Consider the following 13034-nt stretch of genomic DNA (forward strand, 5'->3'; position numbering starts at 1 on the left):
AAGGTCCCGTCTGTCCGCTGGCGTTGTCCTCCCCGGCACAGCCGCTCGCCCTCCTCATGGATTCGAGGTGCAAAATGAAGCCAGCAGTGTTAGTTCGCTTTAGTAGCATGCGGCTGGGTGGCAAGGATGGTGGATGCCCGTTCGCAGCTGTAAGGCTCATCTGCAGGTGCTGAAGAGCTCTCTTCTACCTTGTCCTCACCAGAAGCCCACCCCAGAGGTGGCTGCTCGTGGGTGCCCTGCGGCGATGGCGAGCGGGGTGCTGCGCAGCCAGGGAAGGGCTGGTGGGTGGGCGAGGGCAGCCTCCGCGCTGCCGTGCTCGCCCGTGCCCAGCCTCACTGCGCTGCCCGGAAGGCAGCCGGGGCGGTCAGGCTGCCAGCTCCCGGCCTGCTGAAGTCGTCAGGGCGAGGTTCTCGAGCAGAATGTGAAGGCTAATGAACGAAAATCGTTTGGTGCTTGTAGCAGCAAGGCATCTTCCGAGCCCTCTGCGCGAGGCTGTTTGTAGGTAGCAAGAGCTGGGACAAGCTGGAGCAGTCCCTCTCCTTTCATCAGAGGAGCGAGTGGCAGAGCAAGTGCTTTTCTGCCGCTTTCATGGCTGTGCCTCATGCACAGGACAAACCGCTCGGGGCTCAGGAGCTCCCGTGCTGGACCCAGGGCTGCGCTGGAGACAGGCTGCGCCTTCCTGCAGGGCTGGTCCCTGGCGAGGTGATGAGCCCGGACCGAGCCTGGCCGCCGGGAGATGGGCCAGCTCAGGTCCCCGAGCCCAGAGCTGGGTGTGGGGCTCCCTCCGCGCTGCCTGGGGAGACCCGGGGCTCCGCGTCGCCTTGTGCTGGGTCCTGGGTGTCTCTGGGGACCAGCCAGCGGACCTTGCGGGTGGGTGCTGAGCATGGCGCTCGGTGAGCACGGTGCTGCCTTCTTGGAGGAAGGTGTCGTGCCATCCCGAGCACCTCTGGGAGGAGCCTGCTGGGTGCCAGGAGCTCTGAAGGCTGGTGGAAAATTCAGCCACTGCCAGGTTTGGTTGGAAATGGAGCTGAACCACATCCTGCTTCTGGTGCTTGAGCCCTTTATTGGATCTAAGCTCGAGTCGAGTGGCTGGGAGCAGTAGCCATCTCGTAAGCTTCTTATGAGGATGAGCCACTAAAGGAACAAAAGTCTGTGGTGCATTAAAGGAGAAGCATATGTCTGGAGGGAGGCCAGCCCAGTCCCTTGTCCCATGGGGCAGGCGAGGCGCTTCCTTGGAGGTCTACAGATGTTTGGAGGAGATTTCTGCCCTCCCCAGTTTCCTTCTGGAGCAGCGTGTGGGCTTTTGTTTTGGAGCTTTGATCCCTTGCTCCTCAGTGACCAGTCCTTCTCACTTTCTTTTCCTCTAGGATCACGGACCGAGACACACAGGGTATGCTCAAGTCTCCAGTGCCCTTCCTCCTGGGGCACAGCCTCTCCAAGGATGGGATGGACTCTTTCAGCAAGCATTTTGAGAGCATCGTGGAGTCCCACCGAGCCAAAGGCACTTCTTACACCAGCCTGGACTCCATTGACATCCTCTCCTCCCCAGCCCGCACCCACGGGACCTTTTTCACTTTTGACCTCCCAACCCTCACCCCAGAAATACAGGGACAGATCCGAGACAGCGCCAAGCTGATCGAGGAGAACTTTGCTCCTCTGGCTCACTTGGAGCCGGACTCTGGGACCAGTTCGGCTACAGATGCCCCCTGGACAGAGAGGGAGGAGGAGCCGGGGAGGCGAAGGAAGGGTGCTCGGCACAGCCCTTGCTGCTCAGAGGACAGCTTTGGCACTCACTTGGCCTCCAACATGAGGTGAGTGACCAAAGTTGCTTGCCGCCCGGCTGGGCCACCAGGGCTCAGTCTGGGGTCTAACCCTGTGCAGTGCATTTTGCAGCCAGAGCCTCCCGTGCGTTGCTGGGGCAGAAGGGACGGGTCAGGGCTGGGTGTGCTGGACCTCCTGTGAAGTGGCCGATCAGGCCAGTGGTCACCGTGCTGCTGCGGAAGGCGTGTCGGTGGGAGCACACCTCCGTTTTCATCCGTGCCAGCTTTGTTGGTGCTGGAGGGCTGTGAGGTTTGCTCCAGCCTAGCGAGCAGGGAGTCCCAGGACTTCGATGCCGCGGTGGTTCCCACTGCGGGACAGTCAGCCATCCGAGGTGGCCAGTCAGAAGTCGAGTACCAGTAGAAATTCAACAGCCTTTCCGTCCTGGAAGCCCAGGCTTCCTGCTACTGCGGCGTCCCTCGCCGTCGGAGCAGCAGCCTCCTGGCTCTTGAGGGCAGGAGTCCCATGGTCTCGTACCTGTTGCCCCGGCCTCCTGAACCTCCTCAGCCTTGTGTATGTTGGGAGATGGAGGGCAGAGATGAGCACAGCCCGCTGCAGGCTCCCTGTACGTTGCTCCGAGCCTGCCGGCACCCGGGCTCAGGAGCCGGGGAGGTCTCTGGTGGAGTGGGCTAGAGGAGCTCAGCCCCACCACCTCCAGCCTGTCCCTGTGTGAGACACGTCCAGGCTGCGACACCGCCTTCCGGCACTCCTCCTGCTTCCAGCAAGGTCTTGGGCTGGAGCACTTGTGGTGTGGCAGGTTGGCAGGCCATGTCCTTTCCCTTTTCCAGGGTACGCTCGTCTGGAGTGTGGTCAGGTCCGGTCTGGATGGCAGGTCTGGCCCAGTGGTTCAGCTGCAGAGCCGGCGGCTCTCAGAGAGCTTGGTGCCTCAGCTGTGCCAGCGTTGACCTTCCCCTTTGCATTGCCTCCTTGCAAGGTCTCCGTCCCAGTGACCTGCCGTGCGATGCCGGAGCCTCCCGAATCCCTCATCCGCTTTCTAGCTTTGGTCTTTTCCACACCGAACTTTTTTGGGCTTGGTCTTTTCCGGACCAAACCTGTGTCACTTGTGGTGGCAACCTGCGCCATCCTCGTTGGCTCAGCTCGGGGTGGCCGGGTGGGGAATCTGAGCTCTGCGTCCCCTCTGGTGTCTGCAGTCAAGAGTGGGGTCTCGCATCGGCTCTGGTCCCTGCAAAGGGCATTTTGGGGCAGAGAGGCGCCGGGTTAGGCTTTCCTTTTCTCTGGGACACTGCAGCCAGGGACGTGGTGGCCGGGAAAGGTTTGTGTGGTAGAGCTGGTGATGTCCGAGGGGCACGAGGCAGTGAAGGGTGGCAGTGCCCAGCCGTGGGCAGTGGAGGAAGAGTTGCCCTCCTCTTCCTCCGCCAAGGCGAGGGACTGAAGCAGAGCAGCTTGGAGAAACCGGGAGGACAGCGTCTGCGGTGGCACGCACGGGGTGCCATCGCTCCGCGGCAGCACCGGGAGGGTACAGGTGCAGCTGGCAGCAGGAGTGGCAATAAGGTGGCTAAACAGAGGATTTTCCCCACTGGTCTGTAGCCAGCAGAGCGCAGAGCGTGCTGGCAGCGCCGAGGATGCCGTGGTGCCGTGTTCCCCTCCTACCTCGGCTCCCAGCGCTGGGCTGCGGCACAGGCCATGGGGGGTGTTGTGTGCCCACCAAACTGCCCAGGTCTTTGCTGAGCCTCTTGCCTTCTCCTCTTCCAGCCCTTGCAAGCAGGGGTACCTCCGCTTTGGTGGCGGGGAGGTGCGGGGGAACCCCAGCTGCAGCCCCCGCTGCCCTCCCTGGGCTGGGGACCCCGAGGCTTGGGCTTCCCACAGCAGCGTGAGCGCCAGCCTCGCCTTCCGTCGTGCACGCACGCGGAGTCCCGAGGATCCCCCCAACAGAGACGACTCCGTCGGTTATCAGTGGGTCCCTGCGCAGCCCCTCTCCTCGTGTCTCGCCCCGCTCCCGGGCTGCGGGTGATGCTCAGAGCGGCCGTGCTGCCCCGCGGCACCCGAGCCGGTGCCCTGGCACGGGGTACGGGGAGGGGGGTGAGAAGAGAGGCCTGGGGGGGCGGGGTCCTGCTGCAGGCAGGCAGTGGGCACAGAATCACAGAATCACAGAATGTTCGGGGTTGGCAGGGCCCTCTGTGGGTCACCCAGCCCAACCCCCTGCCGAAGCAGGGTCACCCAGAGCAGGCTGCACAGCACCGCGTCCAGGTGGGGCTGGAATATCTCCAGAGAAGGAGACTCCACAGCCTCCCTGGGCAGCCTGGGCCAGGGCTCCGTCACCCTCAGAAGGAAGAAGTTCTTCCTCATGTTCAGCTGGAGCTTCCTCTGCTTCAGCTTGTGCCCATTGCCCCTTGTCCTGTCGCTGGGCACCCCTGAACAGAGTCTGGCAGGCAGCAGGCAGGCAGCAGCCCAGCTCGCCGCTCCCCGGCATGGAGCGAGCCTCCCCTCGCAGCCCCGTGGGCAGTGGTGGGCAGGGAGGCAGCTGTGCTTGGGATCTTGCGTGGTGGAGAGAAGTGGAGACTGGGACTGCCGGCGTGAGCTGGGCTGGGCAGGAGGGAAGGTGTGGGGAGTACGAGGGGCTGGGACAGCCCATCATCTGCGGGTCAGTCCTCAGGCGCAGGGCTCTCTGGCAAGGGAGAGGTGCGGGAAGGCTCCTCTTTCCCCACCACTGGTGCTACCAACTTTCTAGTCTCTCGAGTGGAGCCGACCGTGAAGCTGAAGCTTCCCGAGTAGTTTGAAGAAGAAGTGTCTGGGCTGGTTGCTCAAAGGTCGCCGTGAGCAGGAGTCAGTGGCTCCTGGTGCCTGGAAGGGCTGGTCTGCTCGGGTGGTGAGCATGCTTGTGACGCTCCCCTTGATGGATCTTTGATGGAAATTGCTGGGGGAAGGAGCTCAGGAACCTCTGCAGCCATCACAACGCAGCATCACCAGTGTCAGCGGGGCAGAGCAGGGGACTTGCCACCACCGACGGTCACAAGCAGTAGGACCGACTGCCACCAGCTCAGGTGGCCTGGGGACCCTGGGCGGGGGGCTCTGTGGTGCAGGCTGTGCTCTTCGCTGGCTGTCGGCCTCGGGCTTGGCAGAGGTGACCTCGAGCCGCAGGGCTTTGGCGTGAGGAGTGACTGATGGCCAGTGCCAGCGCGTCTGGACCTGGGTGTGCTGCAGATGCAGTGCTGGTGAGCTGGTGGGGCGGGACCTGGGGCAGCGCTGGGGGCTGTGGGGAGGTCACTCCTGCCGTGGCAGCCAGACTTTGCAACTGTGGGTACCAATCCTTGGGCTTTGCCGCGCTGCAGAGCGGGAGCCCGGCGCGTGGCCTCGCCTGCCGCAGCCCCACGCGCGGGCAGCCCGGGGCTGCTGGCCCGGGGGCAGGCACTGCGGGTCACGGGCGATAGCCCTGCGGGGATGGAAACCAGCAAATGGCGTCTCCCCGGGGGTGCAAGACCCCCAAAACCCAGCCACCCAGCTCCAGAGCCAGCGGACCTCTCATGGGGATGGCATGGGGGGGTCCATGAGAGGACCGTGAGGACCATGAGAGCACGGCAGGCTCTGCGGGGAGCAGGACTGGGGGCATCGCCCGCGGTGGGGCGGACAGAAGGGCAGGCGGCAGGAGCAGCAGCAAAAGTGGGGCTGCAAACCGCCCGGCTGGAAGGGCCCGACACCCCAGCGATGGGCAGCACGCCTGGAGCCTCGCGGGAGGGAGCGCTCGGCCCTGGAGCTGCGGCTGCCTGGGAGGTTGGGGAGCATCCCCCTGTCCCTTTCCCGAAGCCAGCACGGGTCTGTCAGCTGGCCTGAGCTCCCAGTTGGCACTGGGCAAACTGGTGAGGCGATGCCCTGAGGGCTGTGCCCGGTTTGGGGCCCCGTGGGGTGGATTCGGAGTGTGATGTGGGAGGGTGGGGGAAAGGCTGAGCAGAGGAAGGAGGGCAGCGAGACAAGGATGGAGACAGGGGAGGGAGGGACGGTGTGGGGTGGGAGCAGAGGAGGGGGCGAGGCTGGGGAGCAGGGTGAAGAGCTCTCCCCACACGCCGTGGCATGGCAAGCGATGGGGCAGAAGTCTGGGGGGAGGGGATTTTCCCCCAGGGATTTCCCTGTCGAGCCACGAAGGCTGGGGCACAGGTCGGGGTGGCAGTGCTGGGGGGCTGGGGCGGGCGCTCCACGGTACGGAGGAGGGGGCAGCGGGCAGGGTCCCAGGGCTGGCAGGGCTGCCCACAGCGGCACATCCCCGTGGGATGCAGCCCCTCGTGTCAGGCGTTCGTTCCAGCCCGACCCAGAGCCCCTAGGCTGGGCTTTGCCCGAGGGTCCCAGAGACCCAGGGTTCGCTGTGCTGACCCCACGGCATCTGTGTCTCTGAAGGAGAAGACAACCCTCCCCCCGGCAGGTCAGCACTGGACTGGAAGGCTCTTGGCTGGCTCCAGAAACTGTTTGGTGGGGTTGCAGCGTCAGCCCCTGTCCTCTGCGGGAGTGGCTGTGCCCCCCCCGAGAGGGGCTGGTGGGATGGGGCGATGGAGGACGGGCAGGCATCCCCAGAGAGGGGTGACACGGCGGGGGAGGCTCTGGAAGCCTGCAGAGAAGCAGGACTGAGGATGGGCGCAGCCACCCGAAGCTCAGTCCTGCTTGGAGCTGGCAGCAGTACCGCTGGTGGTGCCGCTGTGGCTGCGTGGTTTGAGGACCAGGCTGGACCAGAAAGCAGGAGCAGCCCCGCCGGCGGCTGGAGGTTGGTTGGCCGACCTTCAGATGTCCTCCCGGCCCTAACTTCAGTTCTGCGAGGAACGAACCAGCCCAGATCTTGGCTGTCGTAAATCAAAGTCGTTCCGCTGAGGCCGATGGAGGGAGCTGCGTTTATTTAGCTCAGCTGGAGATCCGGTCTGGTGCAGTCTCAGCAGCAGTGCTGGGCAGGCTGGGCTCGCGTGGCGGGCGCATCGGGCATCTGGCCACGCGTGTGGGGCACCAGGAATGGAGGGCCCCGTGCACGTGTCCCTCACGGACTGCAGTTGCTGTGCAGCGGGGGTCCCACCGTGCAGATACTGTGTGGAGGGTCCCACCATGCAGACACAGTGCAAAGGAGGGTCTCACCGTGCAGACCCAGCTCAGGGAGGGTCTCACCGTGCAGATCCAGCTCAGGGAGGGTCTCACCGTGCAGACCCAGCACAGGGATGGTCTCACCGTGCAGATACATCCCTGCTGGCAGCCGGGAGCTGGAGATCAGCAGGTCAGCCCTCCGGGGCAGGCTTTGCTGAGCTCGTGCCTTATTGCTGCCCACATCCGGGAGAGAAGGTTTGCTCCTGGTTGGTGACAGCCATGGAGAGAACACGGTGCTGAGCGAGCCCGATTTGTGGTGGCAGGGTGGAGAGGACGCTGGGCTCCTGCAGCGACACGCTGCATCGCAGCCAGGGAAGGTGCTGTGGTCTCTCCTGCTGGGCTCCGGGCCGTCGGCCAGAGGAGGAATACTGGGGCGAGACGAGGGTCTGGTTCCAGGGAAGGAGCATTTGGCCCCGAGAAGGAACGTTTGGGCCCTGGAGAAACATCTGGTCCTAGAGATGGAGTGTCTGTGGTGCGGTGGCCCCAAGCAGGACTGTGGTCCGGCAGCAGCTCCCCAGGGCTGGGAGCACAGCGTGGTCCCCATGCTGCGTTGGGGTAGGAGGCGGTCGGCGAAGAGCCCCTGAGCTGATCCTGAGCTGGATCTTCCTCAGAGACCCCCATAAGGGCCTTGCTGCTGCGACACGGGCGCTGGGGAGCCCGGCTGTCCAGCGAGGTGGCAGGGGACCTGCGCTCCCGGTGACACGGGGATGGCAGCGGCTGTCCTGGGCGGGCAGCGGGGACAGGGATGAGGTAGTGCTTGACGCATTTCAGGCGCGCTGAGGACACTCGCACAGTACCAAATTTGATTTTTATTCCTGAAGTGTGGGCCAGTTCTCAAGTTGAAAAATGTATCTAATGTAAAAAATATTATCTCAGTGTTTCTTCAAGCCAAACTGAAATGTCACTTTAGAAAATGAACTAAAAAAAAAAAAAAATCACCCTGAGACATTAGCTCACCGGCAAGAAAATTAGCATCACCTCAGTTGCTTCGGACGTGGACACGTCTCTGCTTTGTTCTGCATTTGCTGGAGGACGGGGCTCTTGGTTTTCTCTCCCTAAGCTGCATGTTCCCCAGACCAGCTGGGGCTTTGAGTGGTGGCAGAAAGGTGCCATGGAAGGGGCATGCCCAGCCTGGCGAGGTCTGTGTTTAACAGCATGAGAATGGCTGGAGCATGAGAAGAAAAACCCGTTCCATGGCATGGCTGCGTAGTGCCGCATCCTGAGAGCAAGGTTATGCTTTGCTGATGTAAAGCCCCAAATCAGTACGGGGACTTGGTGAGGGAGGGGACATTGGATCCCACCGGTAGAGCTGCTTTGCGACCCAGGCTGTGATCCCTGCATGCCCACTGCAAGAAGCGAGGCAAGCATTGCAGCCATGGGTTGGGAGCCGGCAGGAGATACAGGTGTTGGAGGACAAGAGAGGTTTTGTAAGTGGCCCAGTGCCTGGATGCTCGGTGCGAGGTAGGAAAGCTGAGGACCGCAGATTGGGAAGAGAGGTCCTGGAAGGAGACTTGGAGCTCTAGGTGGGCCCCCAGAGGCTCCAGGAACTGGCCATGTGAGGGAGGGCAAATCTCAGGCGGGGCAGGCAAGGTCCAGAGGGTACCGGGAGTTTTTAGTGATGGTGGTTGAGAAGACTGGAAAGGCCTTCAGAGGGTGACTGGGCAGCCGCTTGCTCCGGAGGTGCGGCTGGAACATGGGGAGAGCTGGACGGACGGCTCTGAGTTTTGTAGCTCAGCCTGTGGCTGGAAAAGCAGCTTTGGAGCTGCTGAGCTGGGAAGGGGACAGTGCCTGAGCCCCTGTGGCAGCAGGTAGAGTTTTAGCTAAAAATGCAGTCACCACAACCCATGGCTGGCAGGTGCCAGTTGCTGGGATGGATCCATCTCCTCCGCTGCTGGGATGGAACCGTCTCCTCCGCTGCTGGGATGGATCCACCTCCTCCGCTGCTGGGATGGATCCATCTCCTCCGCTGCTGGGATGGAACCACCTCCTCCACTGCTGGGATGGATCCACCTCCTCCGCTGCTGGGATGGATCCACCTCCTCCGCTGCTGGGACACAGAGTTGCTGTGAGCCCTGTGCTCGGCTGAGGGCACAGCGGCTGCAGCCGCACAAGGAGCCGGTGCGGGGCCGAGGCGTGTGCCCAGCGCTGGCCCAGCAGCACCCAGCCTGTTCTGCTGCCAGGCTCTCCCCGGGGCTGCTTCGACACTGCCAGCCGGTGCAGGCACAGCTGGGCACAGCTGGAGGGCAGCGGGCACCGGGACCATGCCAGCAGCAGCTTTGGATGCAGCCACTGTATTTGGGGAGGAGGAGAGGTTTTAGGCAGGGGGGAGAGGTGCTGGCAGAATGGGGTGAGCTGGCAATGTGGACGGTGATGCTGGAAGCCTCCTACCCAGCGCAGCGGCTCGGAGCTGGTGAGCTCCTACTGACCTCATGGCTGCTCCCCCCAGGCTCCCTGGGGAGGGCTGGGGCCCAATGGGCAGGGATCTGCCCCGGGATACCAGTCCAGATGTTACCGCCGTCAGCAGCCGGCGCTGCCAAGCTCGGCGGTGGTCCAAGCCGAGTGCCGCTCCCCGGGGACTCGCAGGGTGCGAGAGCTGCTTTCGCCAGGGAAGCGACTGTCCCGCGGGTCTGAGCGCGGGGCAGCTTCTCCCGTTGCGCGTCGGCAGGGGATGCCGGGGTGCTGGCAGGGGAGCGCCTGCGAGCCCCCCGAGGCGCTGGGCTCCCCTCGGACGAGCGGCGCCGAGCAGTGAGCGGGCTCGTCCTTCGCCGGAGAAGCAGAGCCTGGAGGAGGCTGGCCTGGGTAATTGGCTCAGGAGAGCAGGCCTCTTAAAAGTCAATTAGAGACTTTTAAAAATAAATCGGACTGGAACATTGCGAGGGCTGCCAGAAAACTTGGGTGAGGCCAGAGCCGCTTAACCGTTCGTTGTCGATTAGATTGGAGCAGCTTTGTGGCCGGGCGAACTTGCGCACCGCGGAGTCAGACTGCCGCGGGGGGCTCAGCCAAGAGCGTCTCGCGACGTGGCCACGTAAGGCACGGCGTGCCGAGAGCTGGTGGGCAGCCCGGGGAAGACCGCACACCCCCGCTGTGGGCTGGGCGGCCGGCGGGGTGGCCTTCGTCGCCGTGGCTCTCCCTGCCGTGAAGCGCTTTGGAGCCGGTGGGTGGGAAGAGGTGAGCGGAGGAATCGTCGTCGTCTTGGGTCGGGACTGCGCTCGCAGGCAGCGCGAGGAGCCTGTTCAGGTTGAAAAATGAGCGCGGGTCTGTCGGAGGGCGTGTGATGTGCACGTGTTTCTGCTCCCAGGCTCCGCCACAGCGAGCTTGGCAGAGCCTGAGCCCACACAGGCAGTTTCACAGGCTCCGGGCGCGGGACTCCGGAGCAGTTGTCCTGTCTCTGCACACCCAGTCTGGAGGTGGCCGTGGGTGCCCTGACCCTGTCAGCAGCCCCCGGAGCTGTCCTGTGTCCCCGCCTCTCCCCCAGCCGCGTCCCCAAACCTTCCTTTCGCTCCCAGACCTCGGAGTGTCTCTAACCAGTGTTGACCATCCTGGGCTGGTCTCCGCAGCCTGGTGAGGACTCTGTGTTCCCGGGAAGCTGGACGAGGAGAGGATCTGCGGGCAGGCTAACGTGGAGCGTCCCTTCCCGTTGCAGCGACCACCCCCTGAGCCAGCTGGTCTCGGACTCGGACTCGGAGATGGGCAGCGCGGAGCGGCTGGCCCTGGGCAGCACGGACACCCTCTCCAACGGGCACAAGGCTGACCTGGAGGCTGCCAAGCGCCTGGCCAAGAGGCTCTACAACCTGGATGGCTTTAAGAAAGCAGATGTGGCCCGTCACTTGGGGAAGAAGTACGTGTGGGTATTTGCAAGGAACGACCCGTTCTGCGAGGGGCCCGCTGCACCCGCGGTGTACCCGCGGCTGCTGCCCTGGCAGGACCCCGGAGCCCGGTCCCCGGGGCTGGTACGCCTGGTGCAGATGTGCCAGGTGTTCCCTCTGAAGGTCTTAGAACCTAAGAGACATCCTGGCTTTGGTACCTTCCTGCCATGACTGCACCCTGGGTGCTTCAGTGAGGCGTCGGGGCAGGGGGGCAGGTCGCTGGCCTCTCGTGGGCCCTTCCAGCTCTGGCTCCTCTGGTTTCTCTTACATTCCCAGTATTCCCACTGGATCTGTGGTTGACTCTTCCGAGTTTCACGGGAGTGTGGGGTGTCACGCTTCCCGCAGCCCTGGGGAGCTCCCAGCCTCTGGGAATCCACCCCTGTGTGCCTCTTGCTGTCCCCACCGTCTGGTCGATCCCACTCTTGCTCCTCCCCCTTTTCTTTTCCAGCAATGAGTTCAGCAGGATGGTGGCAGGGGAGTACCTGAAGTTCTTCGTCTTCACGGGGATGAGCCTGGACCAGGCGCTCAGGTCAGAGCTGAGTCCGCTTACCTGCGTGCGTGTGGTGGTCACCCAAGCGGGGTGCTACCAGACCATGCCCTCTGCAGCTCCGCACCCGCAGAGGGGTCCGCAGGAGCAGGCAGACCCCGGGGGTCCCACTGGAAATCCCAATTACCTCTTACATGGTGGAGGCTGGGTCCCGAAGTGGTCTCCCAGCCGCCCAAGTGCGAAGGAGCATCCCTGGTCTTAGCCCCGCGGTCGGTGTGGTTGGGTGACGGTCAGGTTCACTTGGGACTGGCTCTCCAGGCCTGGCGCCCAGCTCCCTCCCTGGCACAGCGCCCGCGGCCGGCTGCAGGTCTCCGCGATGCCCTGGCAGGGCGAGCTGCTGGGGGCTTGGCGGGGAGCCCTGCCGCGCGTCCGGAGGGACGTGCCGGGGCAGGGCTGCGTCCGGCGTGCGGCGGGGTCCCGCAGCGGAAAGCACGGCTCCGCTCCTGCGCGGGGTGGGTTGGGGGAGCTGCTGGTGGGCTTCAGGTGTGACCAGTGCGGCTGCTGCTTCTTCAGGTCCTTTCTGAAGGAGCTGGCCTTGATGGGAGAGACGCAAGAGCGAGAGCGAGTGCTGGCTCATTTCTCCCAGCGCTATTACGAGTGTAATCCCCACGCCATCTCTTCGGAGGGTAAGAAACCGCCCGTGTGCGTGTGTTGGAAGCAAGCCCGCGTGCTCGTCAGCTCGGTGACGGTGCTCAAACTGAAACCGGACAGAGCCTGTACGGACACCTTAGGAGGCAGCCCCAGTTACGGAGATGGCGTTTCCCTCCAACGACAGATGCTTTAGACTTTTTTTTTTTTAAAAAACCCACCTGCTCCGGTTAGATCATAATCAGGGCTCAGCCCACCCTGAATTCTGACCTTGAGCCGATGAGCACAAGAGGCAAGAGAAGGCTCTCCTCACCAAACAGAGCCCGGCTCTCAGACCCTCGGCTCAGGGGGCAGCCAGGTGAGAAAACTCGGGTGCCCGGCACTCGGGGCGGCACAGAATCCCAGCATGGTTGGGGTTGGCAGGGACCTCTGTGGGTCACCCAGCCCAACCCCCTGCCCAAGCAGGGTCACCCAGAGCAGGCTGCACAGCACCACGTCCAGGCGGGGCTTGAATATCTCCAGAGAAGGAGACTCCGCAACCTCCCTGGGCAGCCTGGGCCAGGGCTCCATCACCCTCAGAGGGAAGAAGTTCTTCCACATGTTCAGCTGGAGCTTCCTCTGCTTCAGTTTGTGCCCGTTGCCCCTTGTCCTGTCTCTGGGCACCACTGAACAGAGTCTGGCCCCGTCCTCCTGACACCCACCCTGCAGATATTTGTAAGCATTTCTAAGGTCCCCTCTCAGCCTTCTCTTCTCCAGGCTGAACAAGCCCAGCTCCCTCAGCCTCTCCTCGTAGGGGAGATGTTCCAGTCCCCTCCTCATCCTTGTAGCCCTCCGCTGGACTCTCTCCAGTAGCTCCTCATCTTTCTTGAACTGGGGAGCCCAGCACTGGACACAGCACTGCAGACAGGGCCTCACCAGGGCAGAGCAGAGGGGGAGGAGAACCTCCCTCGACCTGCTGGCCACACTTCTCCTCATGCACCCCAGGATCCCATTGGCCTTCTTGGCAGCCAGGGCACACTGCTGGCTCATGGTCACCCTGTCGTCCCCCAGCACTTGGTGCTGCTCCGCATCCTTGCGCCTCTCCCGTGCGCTCACATGCTGGCTCTGCTCCGGGATGGCCCTGGGGCCGGAGAGGTGGGGGT

At 63.5% G+C, this 13034-nt stretch overlaps 1 protein-coding gene across 2 annotated transcripts in view; it reads left to right on the forward strand.

The window, feature by feature from the left end:
* PSD (pleckstrin and Sec7 domain containing) overlaps positions 1-13034 on the forward strand; it is a 46512-nt gene that overhangs the window by 17562 nt on the left and 15916 nt on the right. For both annotated transcript variants that reach the window (XM_075422762.1, XM_075422764.1), the window contains 4 exons: positions 1368-1811; positions 10535-10729; positions 11206-11286; positions 11818-11930. In XM_075422762.1, coding sequence (XP_075278877.1) covers positions 1368-1811; positions 10535-10729; positions 11206-11286; positions 11818-11930 — 833 coding nt within the window. The remainder of the gene's footprint in view (positions 1-1367; positions 1812-10534; positions 10730-11205; positions 11287-11817; positions 11931-13034) is intronic.

This window comes from Opisthocomus hoazin, chromosome 6 (assembly GCF_030867145.1).
Source record: "Opisthocomus hoazin isolate bOpiHoa1 chromosome 6, bOpiHoa1.hap1, whole genome shotgun sequence".
Classification (NCBI taxonomy): Eukaryota; Metazoa; Chordata; class Aves; order Opisthocomiformes; family Opisthocomidae; genus Opisthocomus; species Opisthocomus hoazin.